We start from the raw sequence: 22,548 nt of genomic DNA on the forward strand, positions 1-22,548 counted from the left end.
TGTTTACCTACCACAATAACACTTAAAGATAGGATAAAGAGAATTGCAAGGGGAAAAAAGAAAAATTAGAGAATAGCACAAACTGAGAAAAAAAGTGATTATTATTTGTTTGGAATGGGCTATAGTGTAAGACAAGGTCTCACTCTAGAGCCTGGGCCAGCCTTCAACTCCCAATCCTCCTGCCTCAGCCTCTTGAGCACTTGGTTTAAGAGGTGTGTGCAACTATACTTAGATGATAAAATGTTTAATTAAGCTAAACACCATCTGTATGACTCTACCATTTTGCTAAGATAATCTAACCTGCAGCAGTCAGCAGAGAACCCTACAGCAATGGGGGTTGTCTCTTATCCTTGGCCTCTTTAAACTATGTGGCTCAGCTCTGGTGGCTGCATGAAAGGGATTTCTTTGCTTAAAATGATTAATTTGAAAGGTTTTTAAAATTATTATTAGAGGCTGGGGGGAGGGGATCTAAGAGGAGGTCCCACCAGGTCTGCAGTTTCAAGAAACCAGTTCTGAAATGAAAACAGAGATGAAGAGAACAGGAGGGAGAGAGCATGGGGGGGGGGGAGGGAGCAGGAAGGAGGGAGCACAGATCCATCAGGAGGGAGGGGGAAGGGGGTAGGGAGCAGGAGCAAGGGAAAGGAACTGCAGCAGCCAGTTGACAGAAAATAGCACATACAGAAAGCTGGCTGTGGAATAAATCACTGCTTTTGCTTTGGATACTAAATAATGTACTATTTGTAGAAATTGATTCAGCTGACATCTGATTTTGCTAACAATTACCCCTTTAGGGGAACTTAAAATTTTCATTAAACATTTTTTAATAAAACTGGAAGTAAATCAAAGTCCATTGATTATTTTTTTCTCTTGTCACCTTCCATATCTGATAGATTTAGCAATAAAGTTATGGGTTATCAATGTCTTCTTTGAAGGTGAGGATCATTTACTCTCAAGGGTCCATTCTTGTTCTTCCTCAGTTGGTTTATGAGACAAGGCCAGGTTATTAATGTCCTAATAATAAAGAGTTTGGATAGTTATAAAAAAGAAAACAAACTCTATTTGACTTAGAGCTTACAGAATTAAACCCAGACCAGAAACTTCACTATGTGTCTCAGCTCTTAAAGCAAGACTGGCTTTTCACCCTTTCCACTTCCTAGTTGGGCTGAATTTAATGATCTGGAAATTTACATTATTATATTATTATTTGTCTTAAATATTATTAACTTTATTATTATTTAAATTAATGTATTGTTAGACTAAACATAAAATTACAAGTGATCACAGAAGTTTGTAACTATTTGCTCCTTAAACCAATGAGCTCACAATGTGACTTACTGGTTGTTAGATATGCTTTTTGGACCTTGGTTATAACTATGGTCTTGCAGACATTGCATTAGCTGATGGATTTGTGTGGGAGACTTGGTGCTGCTAATACCAGAGGAGGACAGCAACTTGCAGCCTTAGGCTGGGGGAAAGGAGTGGGGACGATGACGCTGCAGGAACGAGGAATCAAACAGACATTCACCTACCTCCTGTAGACTGGAACTCATTTTCAAAGGCACATCAGCCTGGAAGAAGTGTATATAGTAGGCATTCAATATGTGCTTGAAAACGCCATAAAGCAATCAGAAACATTAAGTAAGCAGTCACAACTGGCAGTCACCGGTGAACATGGGTTTGCCTAAAAAAAATCAAATTTGCATTTTACTGTTCTTTGCTGTATAACTTTTCTGTGCTCTAGAATAGCAATACTTCATGGATCACTTCAAATCAAGCAACCTATCTACCTACCACCTCCCTCCCTCCCTCCCTCCCTCCCTCCCTCCCTCCCTCCCTTCCTCCTTTCCTTCCTTGGATCAAAACTAGGCTCCTGCACATTCTGCCATGAATAGCATCACCAACCCCTAAGTTTGTTTGATTGATAATAATTTATCAATTCCATACCGATGTGTGGAATACTTTGTGACACTTTCATGAAAATGGGCAATTGTAGTAGAACCAGGCCCTATGCAAAATGGCAGAACAAGCACTTGGAGTTTGCTTGTCAAACCTCCTTTTAGGATAACTCGGGAAGAGTCGCTCTTCTCATGTACATTATTTGACTTTGTGTGCTGGTGTGTGCATGCATGTGTGGTATATGTGTGGTGTGTGTACTTCATGAGTTCGTGTGTGTCCTCATGTGTGTGCTGTTATTTCCATGTGCATGAACTTAGGTGTGTATGTTGTGCAAGGTGCATTTGTGTGGTGTGTGTGTTTGCCGTATGAGTTTGTGTGTGTGTTATTATGTGTGCATGAGTGTGTTGTGGTGTAGGTGTGGGCACATGTGTTTATGTGTCAGTGGTCATGTGTGTGCTTCTGTGTATGGATGTGTTTATGTGTATATGCGAGTGCGTGATGTGTATATTCATGGGTTTGTGTGCATCTGTGTGTGTGTGTGTGCATGTGTATGTTTCCAGCACATGAAGATCTTCCCTAGTATCTCACAACCACTTGACACTTAACACTAGCACTCTTGACACTTTGAAGGTGAACAATGAGTTAGCTAGGAGAGTCCTTTTTTTTTTTTCCGCTAGGAGAAAGATGTGTCTAAGTAAAGCTTGTGAGATTGATGGGACACATCTTGCACATCGGTATCTGTGCCCTTCTCTCATCTTTCCATGCTACTTCCAAATCTTCAGTTCTCAAAACTCAACTACAGTTCCCCCTGTAGCTGAGGAGGATCGATCCTTCTGTTAGAGAGGCCCTTTTACTGAGAGATGCAGGAGTCCTGTCTCTGGCAATGTTCTACTGGTCCAGTCATCACAGGGTTTATTCAAGTGAAGGCTGACTTTATTTTGGAGAGTTCTTATCTTAAGGCTGGCAGGTTTGTCTGAGTCTTTTCTTAAAACTATGATTTAGCATATATTTTTAACCTGAAAGAAAAATTAAGATCGTTGGAGGCTCTTATAGTGCCTGAGAGGTTTGTTGGGGAAATATTAGCCTTTTGCAAAATTCACTGAAGTCTCATTAAATTAATTTTTTTAGAATAACTCAGGAAGAGTAGAGATTGATGGCAACCAGTCCTATAAACAATGGGGTTCTTCAAATATCTGTCTTTTATGAGTATACTCTTTTTCTTGGCTAATTTAATGAAAATAATATATTACAATCCACAAGTAAATATCTGATCTGAAGAACTGTTTTCTTCCAAGACAAGAAAGGCCAACAAACCACTTAGATAGAAGCAGGGATACTTGGGCTTTCTAAGTTTCAATTACACATTGGAGATGAATGTTTGGAAAATACTCTCAATATTAACTAAAGAGCGAGAAGCCTGCTAGTGACAGAGCAGCCAGCCTGTACCCAGTTAAAGAAACCATACTTACCTCCTGCTAAGGAGTCTAAGTTCAGAGGAGCCTGAGATGGTTTTCTGTTTTTGTTTTCAAGGCTATAATGTAATCACAACATTTTGCCCTCCCCTTCCCCACTCCTCCAAACACTATCAGTTACCAAGCCTTACTCTCTTTCAAATGCATGGCCTTATTTTTGCATTTTATTTTTCTTACATGCATAAGTGTATATGTATTCCTAAATCTAACCTGCTTAGTCTGTATAATATTAAAAATATGTATGTTTTCAGAGACGACCTTTTGGTATTGGATAACTAGTGGGCAAGCTCTTCCCTTGGAAAGACTGTTTGATTTTTTTTTTTTCCTGTCTCAGCGCTCCCTAGTTGCCTGTACTTCTTTACATAAGGTTGAAGCCTTGTGGGGTTTCCCTGTCTATTTTGACATCGTTGCTGTCTTTGTTTAGCTCATGTTTAGGTAGTCACGTTGGTGAGACTTTATGGCGTAGTTTCTGACATTACTAGGAGACACAATCTCCCAGCAAATTCTCTGATCCTCTGGCTCTTAATTCTTTCTGCCCCTCTTCCACGATGTTGCCTGAGCCTTAGATGTGGCCGTTGTTCTCTAGATGCATCCCTTCCACAAGTCTGCATTTGCATGGACTGTAGTTTTCTGTAATGGTCTCCATCTGTTTCAAAGACAAGTTTCCTTGGTCACAAATGAGGACACATACTTATCTGTGGGCATAATGAGAAATATTTAGAAGGTAGTTAAAGGCTATGTTGCCTCAGGGAAGTGGTGGTTGTAGGTTCCCCTCCAAGATCCATGTGACTCACTAGCCTTGTGTGTTCACTGGGTTTCTGCAACCCGGAGACTTTTTAAAACAACATTCATCAGCAACCTTTATGGCAAACTTAGTATTTATTAAATGTGATTTTTGTCACCTGGTGATTTTCATACAAATCTAATAACCTAAAAGTAAAGTTGTTTTTTTTTTTTAAAGTGGTACGTTGTAAAAAACAATGTACCACATATTCATTTCTAGGAAATGAAATCAAGAAACCAGCAGTTTGGGGAAATATTTTTCTTTTATTTTGATGGAGAAGCCAAGCTTTAAAAGATCACTTAAAATTAATGGGAAAATTAATTTTCCAAGAGAGTTTGACTATGTCTTCATTTTAATAATGAAAATAATTGCCTAGCTTGCAGGACTATAAGTGATTGCCTGTCTGGGCAAACTCACTCCAATCAATTCTGTGATATTCATCTTAATATCATTGGAATCTCTGCGTTAACATCACAGTAATGTTCTACAAGGTCAGAGCATAACAATGTCACTAAGGTTTGTTGATTTCCAAGAGAAAACCAAACTTGCAATAATTCAGGTTAAGTCACAGAATTATACATCTGTTGGGTCTACTTTCTTCTTCTTTGTGTGAAGTGGTGAAAAGGGAGCAGTAATCTGAAACTTCAGAGATAAGAACGTGGTCTGAGAAAAGTATGTCCCATTTCCGGTAACCCTTGTACAGCCAGAACTAAGGGCATTTCCCTGGTCTCAGCTTGTCAGCCATTCACAGGGGATGCCTGGTCAGTGGAGGTGGCTGGCAGTAATAGTGAATTGGAATTTGTGCTGATCTACTGAGAGCTGAGCTCTCTCTGTCTTTCTTACCTCTTCCTGTGGTGACTGTTAGATACCCAGTTACGGAAACTGCACAGAGTTGTTGCCTAAAACTTTCAGTTATCTATGGCATCTTGGCTCCATTTATGTCTTAGATGATGCGAATGCAAAAGAGTTCAATGATTTGTTCTCCTTTTATGCTGAGAGATGACATGGGTTTTGTTTGTTTGACTTTAGTATAAGTTCCTATTACAAAGGGACTTTATTTTCACTCTTTGAAAATGAGCAGACAAATCTTTATTTGTAAGGAAAACGAAATTTCAAGTAAATAAAAAAAAAATCACATCCCACAATTAACCAAACCCGCAGTCTTTGCAACTCAGTAGAATTTTGTACAATTAGAATAGGCATTCGGAATAGAAGCTGTGCAGCTTCACATTAAATTTTACACTTTTGATAGCAATAATATCTTATGCACCACCCAAGCCCTCTGCCCAAAAATCCAGAATGGACTTAGAACTAGAAAAACAATTAACCTTACAGCCTCTTCTAAAACTCACACTCATTATCTGGATTCAGTTCCCTCCTCAATCTCATATGTTAGCCTTTGTTGTTTTCTGTTCTTCATGTGATACTGTACCCACATGTGTATATACTCACATGTATACATATATTATTTTATACATGATATTTCTCTCATATTCCACATACAAGAGAAAATGTTTTTGCTTTGTTTTTCCCCCTTTCTGAGGCTGTGTGACCAGGCTTCTTTTGAATATGATTCTCCTCCTCCTCCTCCTCCTCCTCCTCCTCCTCCTCCTCCTCCTCCTCCTCCTCCTCCTCCTCCTCCTCCTTCTTCTTCTAAGAGATGCTATTTGAGTATGGTGGTATTTTCTTTTCTTTCATTTTTGGCTTTCAGACATTCTTTCTCTTCCTCTAATGGGAAGCAGCCATGGTCCTTGTCTTTGATGACATTTCCAGGTTAGAGAGGAGCTTGACAGCTGTCATTTTGAGTGTTCACAGTGGTTGATTTGAGGCAAGAAGAACCAAGTTTAAAACAGAAAATAAATCCAGCATTTGCTTAATAATTTGCTCTTGGCTGCGGTAGAATCTTATCTGGCCACCCACATTCATCTGCTTGCTGACGTGGCTTCTGCCTCAATCGCAGAAGCTATTTTTTGTGCCTTTTGTGTCTTTAGAGGAACCAACTGGGCCTGCTTGCTTGTAATGAGTCATATCTTAAAGTGCATAGGGTGTCCCAAAGTCCTACTTCAGGGGTGCAGTAAGGTGATGAGGGGAAGGGAGGAGGGGTGAGAACCCTCGAAGTCTTTGTAAGAGGTGGTCCCAGGACATGGCACCTTTTCACTGTCGGGTTGTGGTTCTTTAGTTCTTTGGCAAAAGTTTTGGGATCATCTTGCCACACTATAGACCAAGGTGCTGTTGCAGTCTTAATTAATAAATATACAGTGTCCATCTGTGGGCATGGCAGTCATTTTTTTTTTTTTTTTTTTTTTTTTAGTATTCTGATGTCCTGTGTAGCCCAGATTGACTTAGAATTTGCTTATCTTCTGCCCTCAGCTTCCTGAGTTCTGGGATTGCAGGTAGGCAATACCACACCAAGATGTATAATATTATTTTTTTGTTAACCTTTTATGCATAGAGTCAAAAAAATCTCAGATGGTATACTTGGGTTAAGTAATGTGATCTTCCTTGAATTTCTTTATACTAGATTTAGATAAATATTAATTCATAGTATAATAAAGTTCTTTTCTTTATTACTTACTAGTATCTATGAAGGAGCTCTAGTTTTTTCTCTTTTTTTGGTTTTGGATTCATAGTTCAGAAATTAATTTTAGCACAGAATGTAGCAGCTGAAAAGGAATTTTTATGAGGTTGTCTGAGCGTATGAAGTTACCTGATGATGACTCTCTATAGAAGCTTCGTGGGGAACCTCTGAGACCAGGAGACAGAATGGCAGCTTGAACTGCAGGGCCACAGCTTCCATGCTTGGTGCATTTGATTTGATTTTGTGCCCACAGTGCACATATGTGTGCAGTTGCACACACATGCACATGGAGGCAGACTTTGGGTGTCCTTCCTTAGGCACACTGTCCACTTTAGTTTTTGAGACAGTCTCTCCCTGGCTCGGAACTCACTGAGTATGCTACACTAGCTAGCTAGTGAACCCTGGAATCTGCCTAGCCCTGGCTGGGGATCAAACTCATGTCCTCAGGCTTACCAAGCAAGCACATTATCAACTGAACTATCTCCTTAGCCACAGTACATCTAGTTGTAACTATAGCATTGTGTTTTAAATTGCTTCTACTCTGTTACAAGAAATTCTCTTTTAATGAAAATATTTATTCAAAGATTTGCATTATGTTAAAAGAGAAATTTTTTGTAACATTTTTTTTAATTAGGTATTTTCCTCGTTTACATTTCCAATGCTATCCCAAAAGTCCCCCATACCCACCCCCACAATCCCCTACCCACCCACTCCCCCTTTTTGGCCCTGGCGTTCCCCTGTACTGGGGCATATAAAGTTTGCAAGTCCAATGGACCTCTCTTTGCAGTGATGGCCGACTAGGCCATCTTTTGATACATATGCAAGAACTCCGGGGTACTGGTTAGTTCATATTGTTGTTCCACCTATAGGGTTGCAGTTCCCTTTAGCGAGAAAATTTTTAAATTAAAGTAATGCTTTTTGAGTGATACAATCCCAAATTTTAGTTTTTGAGAGCTGGCAGTTTCTGTGGGTGAAGACACACAGCATGCCCATTAAGTTAACTGTCAGCACCAACAGCTTGAATGTTCTTGTTCATCCTTCAGGTTCTCAGAATTTGTCTGTGAACTTCAGTGAAGAGAGTTGGGAAGCAAAAACATTGTGATGTAGTTTATTGATATGAGGATAACAGGTTAATAACTAAAGTTCATTATTCTCTCCTATTGATTTCATGTGTGTTTGGAAAAGCAGTTTGGCTCTACAGTGAATGCATATATAAACACCCTCAGCCTGACAGGTGTGCTCCATTTAGAGAGAAATACCTTGTACGACATTTGTTTCTTTTGATTTCTATGCTAGGCCCACTTTAACTGTAACTTTTTCAATGGGGAGAGTCTCCTTTGAGAGTACATGTTTTTCTGGCATAGTTTATCCCCATATAAAGTTCTTAGTAATCCCAACCCTTATAAAAATAGCTTTTGCAATGCGATTGGGGAAAGAGGTCCCTGGAAACAACTGTCTGAGGCTCTAAAAATTTTATGATCAGATATTAAAAGTGCCATGCTAGAATCAAAATAGGTCATGTGCCTTGACTACATCTGCATGGCTACCCACTTGGGAAAACACGTCTCCATTTTCTCGGCACTCTCACATGTCAAGGTAGACTGCAAACAGGTCAAAGTACGGGACTGCCATCCGTGATTTGGTTTTCCCAGAAGTTCTCTCAAGTTGTCTGGCAGGGTCCCAGAAGATACACAGTTCTCTCCTCCTATTGGCAACTCAGTCATTTTAGGAAAAAAATAAAGATTTTATGGAGATTTTTACTAAGAGGAGCTTTTTTTTTCTTTTTTTTTTGCATAATTCATCTTTAAGGAAAGGACCTTTCCAAAATGATCTCCAGGAAATCAGTGTTCATCTGAACATTGGCACTGGTCTCAAGTTTTGAGAGGTTCCTTACCTCCTGGTACCTTCTGACCTTTCTTTCTGAGCAGTAGCTCATCAGTTGTATCATAGTGGTAGTGGTGATACCTACATTTACCAGTCGTGATCGTGTGTGTGTGTGTGTGTGTGTGTGTGTGTGTGTGTGTGTGCGCGTGCGCACGTGTGTGTGTGTGTGTGTGTGTGTGTGTGTGTGCGCACGCGCGCGCGTGCGAGTGGTCTCCGCTCTAGACAGGACCTCTTGTAGCCCAGGCTGTCCTAAGAAGCTAAGGATGACCTTGAACTGCTGACCTTCCCCTCTTCCTCCCCAGTGTCAGAATTACAGCTGAGGAACACCATGCCTGAGCTCATTTGTTTCTTAAAATATTTGATTAATGATCCTTGGCAACAGGAAAGTCTGTGTGCTTTCTGTGCCTATAAGTACAGGGCCACATAATCCTGCAAACCAATAAGAACGGCAAACCACAGCTAAGAAGCCGTGTTGAGTTTAACAATGTCTTATTAGTGAAATTGTAGAAGAAAAGAGGGTGAGCTTGTTGCCTGCTGGCATTTTACTACTTAGGATGTGATAATCTAGTAATGGTCCCTTAACATTTGCTGCCACCTACGTGAGGGTTAATTTCCCGAGATTAACTTTTTTCCCCCTGAGATAATGGTTTTCCCAGCCAAAAAGCAACACGGTAAGGTAGGTCTGCACCACGGAGCCGAGCCATCCCACCTGTCTTGCTGCCTAGCCCACTCTCTCTTTCATGCTGTAGCCCTTTCTTGTGTTCCAGTTGCCACAGGCATGGCTGCATGTGTGTGTGCATGCACATGTGCACGCGCACGTGGACATACACACACACACACAAAACCTGGAACAGTCACCCAGACTAGAATACCTTTTTCGGTACAAGCACCTCTGAAAAGTGCCACTGCCCAATGCAGTGACTGTTTTTCGTGACATCAAGACACCTTTTGGCTGTCACCCCATCCACAGGAACCCTCAGAATCCTCTGAATTTTGTCCTCAGTGCACTGAAACACTGGGAAAATTTTAAATGTGAATGTGAGACTGAGCTTGGAATATCGAGTCCTTTGTTGGCAGTGAATGCCAAAAAATGACTTTGTGTGGGTTTGGTTACCATAAAAAGAAATCCCAGTGAATAAAATGATAAATAGCTGTTTTCTTTTCATATAAGAATTGCTCTGCTATTGAATTTTTTGGCATATTAATCAATTGGGGAAAACTGGTATTTACTGACATGCTTTTTGAAAATTTGATAAATGGGTGTATATGATCAGAAAGAAATAATCTAGTTGTAAGTTACCAAGTTTATAGAACTTCATGGCTTTAAGCAGACCTATGTCAAGAAAGTTAAATTCAAATCCTGAAATATGCAATGGTACATTTGATTTTTGAAATAATACTAGTTTCCATAATATTTCCTGGACTCAAATAAATTTAATTTATTTTATGTGAATTTTCTCCCTATTATACTTTCCTCCCTAACATACTCTAATATTAATAAAATGTTTTCCCATTTATGACTATTATCATACACTTTAGTAATAAAAAACAAACCAAAGAATTTCTGTTTCTTTTGGAAAGCTAAACCTCTTAGTAAAATATCAAGTAACAACAACAACAACAACAAACAAACAAACAAACAACCCCATGTCTTTATCAAATGCTAGGTTTCACTTTGAAAGTCTTGTGGTCTTTAGAGGGCCTTCCTTTCCTTGGCTTACATGAAGGAAAACAGCAGGGGAACTGTTGAGTCTCCTCAGAGCCGGCCTTGGGAGTAAGAGAAGACTGCACCACATGTAGTCCATTGCCAGTACTTTCTATCACGTTTCCTTTCACAGCCACGATAAAGTGACTCACGACAGGCCGTTCATACATCCCTCCATGTCTATAGTATCTGTCAATGTGATCCTGAAGTTCCTGAGGGACCCAGCACGTTTTGCCCTTTCCCACCTTTCCTGTCTCAGGAAGATCCAGTGACTTATGAGTAACAGGGAGTTTGCCCCCACCCCCAATGGCACCTGAAAGAAGGATGTAAAATCAAAATTTAAAAATCATACATAAAAGGTTCATTTGGAATGGAACTTGTTCCTAATTTCATAGGGGTGTGTGTGTGTGTGTGTGTGTGTGTGTGTGTGTGTGTGTGTTTTACATACATGTTGAGTGTATAAATGTATGCGCCTTGATTTTTGCATGGATCCTGGATGTGGGGGTTGAACTTGGGTTCTCAGACCTGCCAAGCAAGCACTTTTAGCCTACTGAGTTACCACACTAGCCCCTCTGTATTAGCAGTCTCGAGCATTTCACTGGAACGAGGGCTGACTCTGCTATAGATGAACGTGGATCAGAGCATCCTGGGCCTGGGAGGCCCACACAGCTCTTCCTGAAGGACCTGGGAGTAAGAAGGAAGTCCTGGGAAATGGTGTTAACTCCTGGATTAAATAGTCGAGCAGCGAGCAAGCATCAATTGAAAGGCGCTTATCCAGAAAGTCTGCCTTTGAATTGTATATGGTGCTTTCTCTCCTCATTCTGAAATCTATTTTCAGAATAGACCTATTCTTTGATAGGAGTTTTATTTGGTTTGTCTGTTTTGTGTTTTGTCCTCAGTAAGGATGAATGGTATGTGTCTAGTCACTGGTTTTAATTGAGTGCTGTAAAACGTAATGGTAGCTGTCTGATTTAGAAAGATAACTATCTCGTCAGATGAAAACATTAGTACATTATAGCCTTTCTTTTCAAGAAATTCTGTCCTTACTTCACTTGAAGTTTCTGCTATAGCAAAATTACATATTCTGTGTCATACAAAGAATAGGAAGTGATAAATGCTAATTTTCACTTCTGAGGTTCATATTTTCCTTTAAAGTATTGATCGCTAAAGAACAAAGGCAAGCAATTTGTCTTGACAGTTTCTCATATTCTCCTAAGGAGCTGCCTAAGTCATAGTTCAAACACTATTTAAATTATGGAGTTATTCCCTAAGAAGTCACAAAGAAAAGTGGCCATTTTCTTTATCTCCAATGTGAGATATTTTCTTCTAGAGAGTTCAAAACTTGAGGATTTAAAGTAAGTGAAAATTTGGGACTAGGTGAAAATACTTAGAGAAGAACATTGAAGATATAGGAATTATTAAGTTTTGATAAGACATTGGAGTGTGAAGATGAAATGGCTAGTGTTCAGAGGTCAGCCAAGTAGGATTCCAGTCCCTACCCTCAGTCTCCTGATGTCTTTCTCCTCGGTGGAACAGGAGTAGTAGGTCTACAGCCTGTAAGTGTCATGAACTAAGATAACATACATGCAATCTTTTGCATTTTAATTGTGTTGGTGTAAAAGAAATGTATCAAAAAAATTCAGGTGACAGCAGATGCTGGTGAGGATGTGGAGAAAGAGGAACACTCCTCCATTGTTGGTGGGATTGCAAGCTTGTACAACCACTCTGGAAATCAGTCTGGCGGTTCCTCAGAAAATTGGACATAGTACTACCGGAGGATCCCGCAATATCTCTCCTGGGCGTATATCCAGAAGATGTTCCAACTAGTAAGAAAGATATATGCTCTACTATGTTCATAGCAGCCTTATTTATAATAGCCAGAAGCTGGAAAGAACCCAGATGTCCCTCAACAGAGGAATGGATACAAAAAATGTGGTACATTTACAGAATGGAGTACTACTCAGCTATTAAAAAGAATGAATTTATGAAATTCCTAGGCAAATGGTTGGACCTGGAGGACATCATCCTGAGTGAGGTAACCCAATCACAAAAGAACTCACATGATATGTACTCAGTGGATATTAGCCCAGAAACTTAGAATACCCAAGATATAAGATAAGTGGATATTAGCCCAGAAACTTAGGATGCCCAAGATATAAGATACAATTTGCAAAACACATGAAACTCAAGAAGAACGAAGACCAAAGTGTGGACACTTTGCCCCTTCTTAGAATTGGGAACAAAACACCCATGGAAGAAGTTACAGAGACAAAGTTTGGAGCTGAGACAAAAGGATGGACCATCTAGAGACTGCCATATCCAGGGATCCATCCCATAATCAGCCTCCAAACGCTGACACGATTGCATACACTAGCAAGATTTTGCTGAAAGGACCCAGATATAGCTGTCTCTTGTGAGACTATGCCGGGCCCTAGCAAACACAGAAGTGGATGCTCACAGTCAGCTATTGGATGGATCACAGGGCTCCTAATGGAGGAGCTAGAGAAAGTACCCAAGGAGCTAAAGGGAACTGCAAACCTATAGGTGGAACAACATTATGAACTAACCAGTACCCCGGAGCTCTTGACTCTAGCTGCATATGTATCAAAAGATGGCCTAGTCAGCCATCACTGGAAAGAGAGGCCCATTGGACATGCAAACTTTATATGCCCCAGTACAGGGGAACGCCAGGGCCAAAAAGTGGGAGTGGGTGGGTAGGGGAGTGGGGGGTGGGTATGGAGGACTTTTGGGATAGCATTGGAAATGTAAATGAGGAAAATACCTAATAAAAAATAAAAACAAAAAACAAAAAACAAAAAACAAACAAATGTATCATGAGTGGCAGCTAGTGTTGAGACTTCCTCACTCTAAGTGCTCAGGACCAGTTCAGCAGTATTAGCTTATTTTTTTTTTAATTTGAGAATATTTGAAACTATCTATCTCTCTATATATCTCTATCTGTCTATATCTGTACCTATAATTTATATCTCTCTCTATAATCATATCTATTTATATATATTGCATACATATGTACACTATACACACACACACCTAGATATCTGGAAGTCCAAGTATAAATTCATTTATATGCATAAAATAGAATAGAATATAGCTTGAAGATAATGCTTATAGTACTTTTAGTGTATCTGCCTTTTGAGTGGAACTCACCAGGTATGGAACTTTACCTCTGGGCATCATGTTGGTGCTCAGAGGTTTCTTCATGGCTCTTTTTCCTCTGTGAGTCACATTTTAGTAGTCTACATACACATTGCTTTGTGCACGTGTACAAACAAATCCTCAAAGGTAGCTTATTCAGCACAGGGATTTCTCAGCTGCACGTCAGCTGCTTTGTTGCAGTCAGCATTACCACACAGGCTACGGTGGAGACACCACCACTTGCAGCTGATTGGTGAGATTTATCTTCACAGCCTCGGGATCCACGGGGTGGGCCCTACATTGATGATCCCTTGATGGAAGTCCAGGATTCATGTAAATTCTCAACACCATGTTCCCCTCCTCCTGAGCTGAGCTGGTCACTCTCCTCTGACAGACTCCTTCACTCTTCTGCAATGCAAGTATTATGAAAGCAAACAATCCATTTAAATATTCAAATCCTAGATACTGTTTTTAACACTACTATTTTCAAATTTTGACATCTAAGAAATTAGCAGTGAGTTAATCATATTTAAATATCTAAAAGCTTTGCTCACACACACGTGTGCACGTGCACACACTCATACACACAGTAGTCTTGGCAAATATAACAATCAGTATTTAAAACTTTAACTAGATTTAAGTTGTTATATAAAACAAAATTAATCCAATTAACAGGGTGAACATTCAGTACTGCAAACACTGTGCAGTTTAAATCCAGCTCAGGATCATTTCTGAAGTTTTAGTTGTGGTCAGTATTTTTCTCCCTATATCAGAGCATTTTGCTCCTAACCTCCCTTAATAACCAGCGATCACATTAGATTCCACACAGGCACATTATATGGTCCCCCCCCCTGCCACCTACCCCCCCCCCGTGTGTGTGTCTGTCTGTCTGTTTGTCTGTCTGTCTCTGTCATTTCACTTCCTGTAATCATCTTCAGTTATATGACAGTGCAGATAATGAGACTCCATCTTCTGTGTGTCCGTGTTTGTGTGTGTGTGTGTACATGTGTGTGCACATGTGCATGTGCAGGCTAGGAGAGGCAACAGTCTTCATCAGCCACCCCCTACTTTGTTTTTGTCTTTTTGAGATGGGGGCTCTCGTGGAATTTGGAGCTTGCCTGTTCAGCAAGACTAGCTATCCAATCATGTGCCTGTCTCTTCTCAAGACTCAAATTCATTCTCATGTGACAAGCACTTTTCCAAGCGAGCCATCCCAAAAGCCCCCTAATTTTCCATCCTTTTTAAGGCAAAGTCAAATCACAGTGTGTATGTTTCTGTGTAAATGCTAGAATTGTCTTTTTCTGGGCCTGTGAAGAATGCCTGTTGGCTTTTTGATGAACATTGCATTAAATTCATAGATTATTTTGGGTAGTAAAGTCATATAATGATATTGCTTCTTATTATCCATGGAGCTGGGTGTTCTTTCCAAGTTTTTGTATATTCTCTATTATAATTTCTGTGGTACAGATCTTCCAACTCTTTGGTTAAATATATTCTATTGTTGTTGTTGAAGCTGTTGCAAATGGGATGACTTTCTTGAATTCTGTTTCAAATATTTTGTTACTGGTATTTGCCTACTCTAGCTTTTTTTAAAAAAAAATACACACACATACACACACACACATACACACACACACACACACACACACACACACATACACACACACACACATATATATCTATCACATCCCTCAACCTCCTGAACTTTTGCAGTAAAGGAAGCAATGGCTCAGCTCTCACTACTCCTGCTGCGACTCAGCATAAGGCCTAGCACTCGGATAGCACATTGGAAAATAGTCCTTGCGTGTAGCATTGTAACTTTTCTCCTTAGTGAAAGGAACATTAGACTTTCTATATTTGTATAATAATGCTATCCTTTGATGGAATGGCTTTTTCCTAATGGCGTTTGTTTTGTACGCAGGAAGCGTCAGGACAATCATGCCCATGAGAACTCTCAACTGTTCAGGTAATTGTCGTGTTTAAATGACCCTTTAAACTGTCCCCAAAGCAAACCTTGCTTTCCAGGAAATGAAGGCTTCAGGATAGTTCTGTCAGAATACATCAATATGATCTCTCCAGAGTCTTTTGATGATCTTTGTGTCTTCTGTATTTGATCTAGCTCTGTTGATTGCAGTTTTGTAGCTACAAACATACCCATGTGTTGTACTAACATATTATATAAAATTCCATTTAGATATGTTTTATTACATATGCATTATCTAGAATTGATTATGTGTGTTATTTACTTTTTATATTTTATATTAATAAGATATATAAGTATAACTTATTATAAGTTATGGAGTTTTATAATACACTTCTGCACGCAAACCATAAAACTTGGGTAGGGATAGCTCTAAGGTTTCTAATTAAGCTGTTAAAAATCATATATTATAAATATTATTGAATGACATACTGTCCTTTAAATGCTTTTTTGATGTGTCCGTTCAGTGGAACCGAAGGCCTCATAGACACTAAGCATACTGCTTTGTCACTGAGCTCTGAACCCCATATACACTTCGTAAATAAAATGCAGGAGGATTTATAAAATCTGTCTGCACATCAGCCATGAAAGAGTTCAAACCTGTGGCAGAATTCTGAGTTTAAAATTATTATCTTTTAATCAGATAACTAATGCAATAGCTGTAAATAATTTATTGGAATGAAAAACATTTTAATTTTTCCAACTTGAGGCTGATAGTTTACCATTGGTCTTGCTGTCCTCTTGGGCACTTCTTATGGCGATCCCTTTTCTTTTTCTTCAGGCCGTTGTACTTCAGTGAGACTGGCTGTTGAACTTTGCTGTAGTTGATGAGCAGAATTTCTGGGCTCTTCATCATCCCAGCCCCATCCTAGTTGAAAAAGATTCAAATGCCCTAACTTTGCACTTTGCTTTTGAAGAAGGACATTTCTAGGATGGAGAGAACTGTGTTATAGTTTGGTTCCAGGACACTGGCATCCAATGCCCACTGACTCCAGTGTGAGCGCGGAAGGTTCCAGAGAGAGGGATCAGTCCGCGAGTTCACAACCAGGAACCCAGAAACAACCTGGCTTTAAAAAGCACAGCATTGGAGACACTCCATGAGTCTGCTTGGCTTCCGGGCAAAGTAGCATTTAAGACCTTGTGTTAAAATGGACACCGGGGACACAGCTCTAGGACAAAAAGCTACCTCAAGGTCTGGAGAAACTGACAGCGTGTCTGGTAGATGGAGGCAGGAACAATCAGCTGTTCTTAAGATGAGCACTTTCAGCAGTCAGGAAGGGCCAAGACAACCACAGATAGATCCTGAGCAGATCGGAAATGCAGCTTCGGCGCAGCTGTTTGGTTCTGGGAAGCTGGCCTCGCCTGGCGAGGGCCTACATCAAGTCACAGAGAAGCAATACCCACCTCACCGTCCGAGTCCCTACCCATGCCAACACTCGCTCTCTTTCCCTCAGCATTCACTATCCCAGGGCATGACGCACAGCCACAAGCCACACCAGAGCCTAGAGGGCCCTCCCTGGCTTTTCCCTGGCCCTTTGCCATCTGTCGCCTCTGAGGACCTATTTCCTTTTCCAATGCACGGCCACAGCGGTGGTTATCCTAGAAAAAAGATCTCAAATCTCAACCCTGCTTACAGCCAATACTCCCAGAAAAGTATCGAACAGGCAGAAGATGCTCACAAGAAAGAGCACAAACCCAAAAAGCCAGGCAAGTATATCTGCCCGTACTGCAGCAGGGCATGTGCGAAACCCAGCGTCTTAAAGAAACACATCAGGTCCCATACTGGTGAGCGGCCGTATCCATGTATACCTTGTGGCTTCTCTTTCAAGACAAAGAGTAATTTGTACAAGCACAGGAAGTCTCATGCCCATGCAATTAAGGCAGGCTTGGTACCCTTCACTGAGTCGTCTGTATCCAAATTGGACCTCGAGGCTGGTTTTATCGATGTAGAAGCAGAGATCCACTCAGACGGTGAGCAGAGCACAGACACGGATGAGGAGAGCTCTTTATTTGCTGAGGCTTCTGACAAAGTGAGCCCTGGCCCTCCCGTCCCTTTGGACATTGCTAGCAGAGGTGGCTACCATGGGTCCTTGGAAGAATCTTTGGGAGGTCCCATGAAGGTGCCAATTTTGATTATTCCCAAAAGTGGGATCCCACTAGCCAGTGAGGGCTCTCAGTATCTGAGCTCTGAAATGCTCCCCAATCCGTCTCTGAATGCTAAGGCGGATGACTCTCACACGGTGAAACAGAAACTTGCGCTGAGACTGTCAGAGAAGAAAGGACAAGACTCTGAGCCATCCCTTAACCTCCTGAGCCCGCACAGCAAGGGGAGTACGGACTCTGGTTACTTTTCTCGCTCAGAAAGTGCGGAGCAGCAGATCAGCCCACCCAACACAAACGCCAAGTCTTATGAAGAAATCATTTTTGGAAAATACTGTCGACTTAGTCCAAGGAATACACTTAGTGTTACTCCCACCGGTCAGGAGCGCACCGCCATGGGGCGCAGGGGCATCATGGAACCATTACCTCATTTAAACACCCGGTTGGAGGTCAAGATGTTTGAAGATCCTATCTCTCAACTGAATCCCAGCAAAGGAGAAATGGACCCCGGTCAAATCAACATGTTGAAGACCACGAAATTCAACAGTGAGTGTCGGCAACCACAAGCCATCCCGTCCTCTGTTAGGAATGAAGGAAAACCTTACCCAGGCAACTTCCTAGGCAGCAATCCAATGCTCTTAGAAGCTCCTGTGGACTCTTCACCCCTTATTAGAAGCAACTCGATGCCAACGTCTTCAGCAACAAATTTAAGTGTCCCTCCTTCTTTGAGAGGAAGCCACTCGTTTGATGAAAGGATGACAGGGTCTGATGATGTGTTCTATCCCGGCACTGTGGGCATACCTCCCCAGCGCATGCTCAGACGGCAAGCAGCCTTCGAGCTGCCGTCGGTCCAGGAGGGCCACATGGAGTCTGAGCACCCTGCACGGGTATCCAAGGGCCTTGCCAGTCCATCCCTGAAGGAAAAGAAATTACTTCCCGGAGACAGGCCCGGCTATGACTACGATGTCTGCCGTAAACCATACAAGAAATGGGAAGACTCTGAAACACTGAAACAGAGCTACCTGGGTTCCTTCAAGCAAGGAGGGGAATATTTTATGGACCCCTCGGTGCCAGTGCAGGGAGTGCCAACCATGTTCGGGACTACCTGTGAGAACAGAAAACGCAGGAAAGAGAAGAGCGTGGGAGATGAAGAGGATGTTCCCATGATCTGTGGTGGCATGGGAAATGCTCCCGTGGGCATGATGTCCTCAGAGTACGACCCCAAGCTGCAGGACGGAGGAAGGAGTGGCTTTGCCATGACTGCACACGAGAGCCTTGCTCATGGTCACTCCGACCGTCTAGACCCAGCTCGACCCCAGCTGCCATCTAGAAGTCCATCCCTTGGGTCTGAGGATTTGCCCTTGGCTGCTGATCCAGACAAGATGACAGACCTGGGCAAGAAGCCTCCAGGAAATGTGATTTCAGTGATCCAGCACACAAACTCGCTGAGCCGGCCCAATTCCTTTGAAAGATCTGAGTCAACAGAAATGGTGGCCTGCCCACAGGACAAGACCCCTTCACCTGCTGAGACATGTGACAGTGAGGTTTTGGAAGCCCCTGTAAGCCCAGAGTGGGCTCCTCCAGGGGATGGTGGAGAAAGCGGAAGCAAGCCAACCCCTTCACAGCAGGTACCACAGCACTCCTACCATGCACAGCCAAGGCTTGTTCGCCAGCACAATATCCAGGTTCCTGAAATCAGAGTCACAGAGGAACCTGACAAGCCCGAGAAGGAGAAGGAAGCTCCTACCAAGGAGCCTGAGAAGCCAGTGGAGGAATTCCAGTGGCCTCAGAGAAGCGAAACTCTTTCCCAACTCCCTGCTGAGAAGTTGCCTCCCAAAAAGAAACGCTTGAGGCTTGCAGATTTGGAACACTCCTCAGGGGAATCCAGCTTTGAGTCCACAGGCACCGGCCTCTCTAGGAGTCCCAGCCAAGAAAGCAACTTATCCCACAGTTCCAGTTTCTCCATGTCCTTTGATAGAGAAGAAACGGTTAAGCTCACTGCACCTCCTAAGCAGGATGAGAGCGGGAAGCATTCTGAGTTTCTGACTGTCCCTGCGGGTTCATACTCATTGTCTGTTCCGGGTCATCACCACCAGAAAGAAATGCGGCGTTGCTCCTCCGAGCAGATGCCCTGTCCTCACCCGACGGAAGTCCCAGAAATACGGAGTAAATCGTTTGATTATGGGAACCTGTCCCACGCTCCAGTGGCTGGAACATCCCCATCAACACTATCACCGTCCCGGGAGAGGAAGAAATGCTTTTTGGTGCGTCAGGCTTCCTTCAGTGGCTCCCCAGAAATTGCCCAAGGTGAAGCCGGCGTGGACCCCAGCGTCAAGCAGGAGCACATGGAGCACTTGCACGCTGGCCTCAGGGCTGCGTGGTCCTCTGTGCTTCCACCTCTGCCAGGGGATGACCCAGGAAAGCAGGTCGGTACTTGTGGCCCACTGAGCTCAGGGCCACCACTCCACCTTACCCAGCAGCAGATCATGCACATGGACAGTCAGGAATCTCTGAGAAATCCGTTGATTCAACCAACATCCTACATGACGAGCAAGCACTTACCCGAACAGCCACATCTGTTTCCACATCAAGATGCGGTCCCATTTTCTCCTATCCAGAATGCCTTGTTTCAGTTTCAGTACCCGACTGTGTGTATGGTTCATCTGCCAGCTCAGCAGCCTCCCTGGTGGCAGACACATTTCCCCCATCCCTTCGCTCCACACCCTCAGAACAGCTACAGTAAGCCTCCCTTCCAAGCTGACCTTCATTCTAGCTACCCCTTAGAGCATGTAGCAGAACACACTGGAAAGAAATCTGCTGACTATCCCCATGCGAAAGAGCAGACTTACCCGTGTTATTCCGGAACATCAGGGCTACACTCCAAGAACCTCCCTCTGAAGTTTCCATCAGACCCGGGCAGTAAGTCCACTGAAACGCCCACGGAGCAGCTCCTTCGAGAAGATTTCGCCTCAGAAAATGCTGGGCCTTTGCAGTCCCTACCGGGAACAGTGGTTCCTGTTCGGATCCAGACCCACGTTCCATCCTACGGAAGTGTCATGTACACAAGCATTTCTCAGATACTTGGACAGAACAGCCCCGCCATCGTCATATGCAAGGTCGATGAGAATATGACCCAAAGAACACTGGTAACCAATGCAGCCATGCAAGGGATAGGATTAAACATAGCTCAAGTGCTTGGGCAGCACACGGGCTTGGAAAAATACCCTCTTTGGAAAGTACCTCAGACCTTACCCCTGGGCTTAGAGTCCTCTATCCCCTTGTGTTTACCGTCCACCTCAGACAACGCAGCCTCTCTCGGAGGAAGCAAGCGGATGCTCTCTCCAGCCAGCAGTTTGGAGCTCTTCATGGAAACCAAGCAACAGAAACGGGTGAAAGAGGAGAAGATGTACGGGCAGATTGTGGAAGAACTCAGTGCCGTGGAGCTAACCAACTCAGACATCAAGAAGGGCCTTTCCCGGCCCCAGAAGCCCCAGCTCGTGAGGCAGGGGTGTGCTTCGGAGCCAAAGGATGGCTGCTTCCAGTCAAGGTCTTCTTCCTTCTCCTCCCTGTCACCCTCCTCTTCTCAAGACCATCCGTCTGCCAGCGGGCCCTTCCCTCCCAACAGGGAGATTCTTCCAGGGTCCAGGGCTCCGCCGCGACGGAAGTTCAGCGGGCCCTCAGAAAGCAGAGAGTCCTCCGATGAGCTGGACATGGATGAGACGTCGTCAGACATGAGCATGAGCCCTCAGAGCTCTGCACTGCCCACCGGAGGCGGTCAGCAGGAAGAGGAAGGGAAAGCCCGCAAGCTGCCCGTCAGCATGCTGGTCCACATGGCCTCTGGTCCTGGAGGAAATGTGGCAAATTCCACTCTTCTTTTCACAGACGTGGCCGATTTCCAGCAGATACTTCAGTTCCCCAGTCTGCGGACAACTACTACTGTGAGTTGGTGCTTCTTAAATTATACAAAACCCAGTTTTGTGCAACAGGCCACCTTCAAATCCTCCGTTTATGCTTCATGGTGCATTAGTTCCTGTAACCCAAACCCATCAGGATTGAACACCAAGACCACGCTGGCCCTTCTGAGATCCAAACAAAAAATTACTGCAGAAATTTATACTCTGGCTGCTATGCACAGGCCCGGAGCTGGTAAGCTCACTTCATCCAGCGTCTGGAAGCAGTTTGCACAGGTAACAACAGACCCTGGCTTAGAAAGTACGGTGGGTTGTGGGTCAGATGCTAAGTAGACTGTGAAGGATAGAATATCTAAAAGGTAAAATATAGTAGGAACATTTTTGTAACCTGCTCTTATCCAGAGATGGGAGATGCCATAGCCTGCCTTTACTCTGAGGGCTCCCAGAAAAGCTCCAAATATTGGGAGTGCTTTGTCAGCCCAGATAAGGGGAATTCTCCTGCTGGGACTAATGATTATTGGTCATTTTCCCCTCTGCCTCTTGAGTGATAGTGCAAACATGAGGAAATCCAGGGCTTATGAAATGAGGAAATGAAACATGGAATGGATACTGAAAAAAAAGAATGAGGAGGAAGTATGGAGGGTGTTAGACCTCAGAGGGCAAGTGCCACCAATGACACCAAGGGTGTGCTTGACTACAATTCATATTCTGTGTATCTCTTTCAAAAATGACTTTCCCCAGTTATTGTTTTCTCCTGATTTGCCCCTATATAGTTAGTCCTTACATGTAAAAATTTAAAATATGATAACTTTTAGAGTAAACAAAATTAATAGTGAAGAAAATAGAGATTTGAAAAATGTATTTTGGATGTTATGTTAAGGTTAGTTTCCCTTCAATGATTTTTGAAACTACCTCCTTAATATGGAATGTTTGGCTTGTTCCTTCAAATGGCAGAGTATGTGTTAGTCTCTGTTAACATTTCACAGAGGAAATGAGAAGTACTCAGTGGCTGTGCACCTAAACATTGAAGTGACCATATGGAAACTGACATTTTTCCCTCTGATTTTATCTCTGGTGTCCT

At 42.7% G+C, this 22,548-nt stretch overlaps 1 protein-coding gene and 1 long non-coding RNA gene across 24 annotated transcripts in view; one reads left to right on the forward strand and one right to left on the reverse strand.

The window, feature by feature from the left end:
• Positions 1-22,548, forward strand: part of Hivep2 (human immunodeficiency virus type I enhancer binding protein 2) — a 189,770-nt gene that overhangs the window by 149,447 nt on the left and 17,775 nt on the right. For 14 of the 23 annotated variants that reach the window (XM_006512556.2, XM_030244892.1, XM_030244894.1 and 11 more), the window contains 2 exons: positions 15,397-15,441; positions 16,238-21,743. In XM_006512556.2, the coding sequence (XP_006512619.1) occupies positions 16,605-21,743 (5,139 nt within the window). In that variant the 5' untranslated portion in view covers positions 15,397-15,441; positions 16,238-16,604. Of the gene's footprint in view, positions 1-6,463; positions 6,546-11,962; positions 12,146-13,747; positions 13,891-15,396; positions 15,442-16,237; positions 21,744-22,548 lie in introns of all 23 variants that reach the window. The other 9 variants (XM_030244891.1, XM_011243131.3, XM_011243129.3 and 6 more) reach the window with 3 other exon arrangements.
• Gm51759 lies at positions 1,475-16,239 on the reverse strand. Its single transcript, XR_003948830.1, has 3 exons — positions 16,179-16,239; positions 13,488-13,883; positions 1,475-1,681 (listed from the first exon to the last, which is right to left on the reverse strand). It is a non-coding gene; the product is annotated as a predicted gene, 51759 (long non-coding RNA).

Source organism: Mus musculus, chromosome 10, assembly GCF_000001635.26.
Source record: "Mus musculus strain C57BL/6J chromosome 10, GRCm38.p6 C57BL/6J".
NCBI classification, from domain to species: Eukaryota; Metazoa; Chordata; class Mammalia; order Rodentia; family Muridae; genus Mus; species Mus musculus.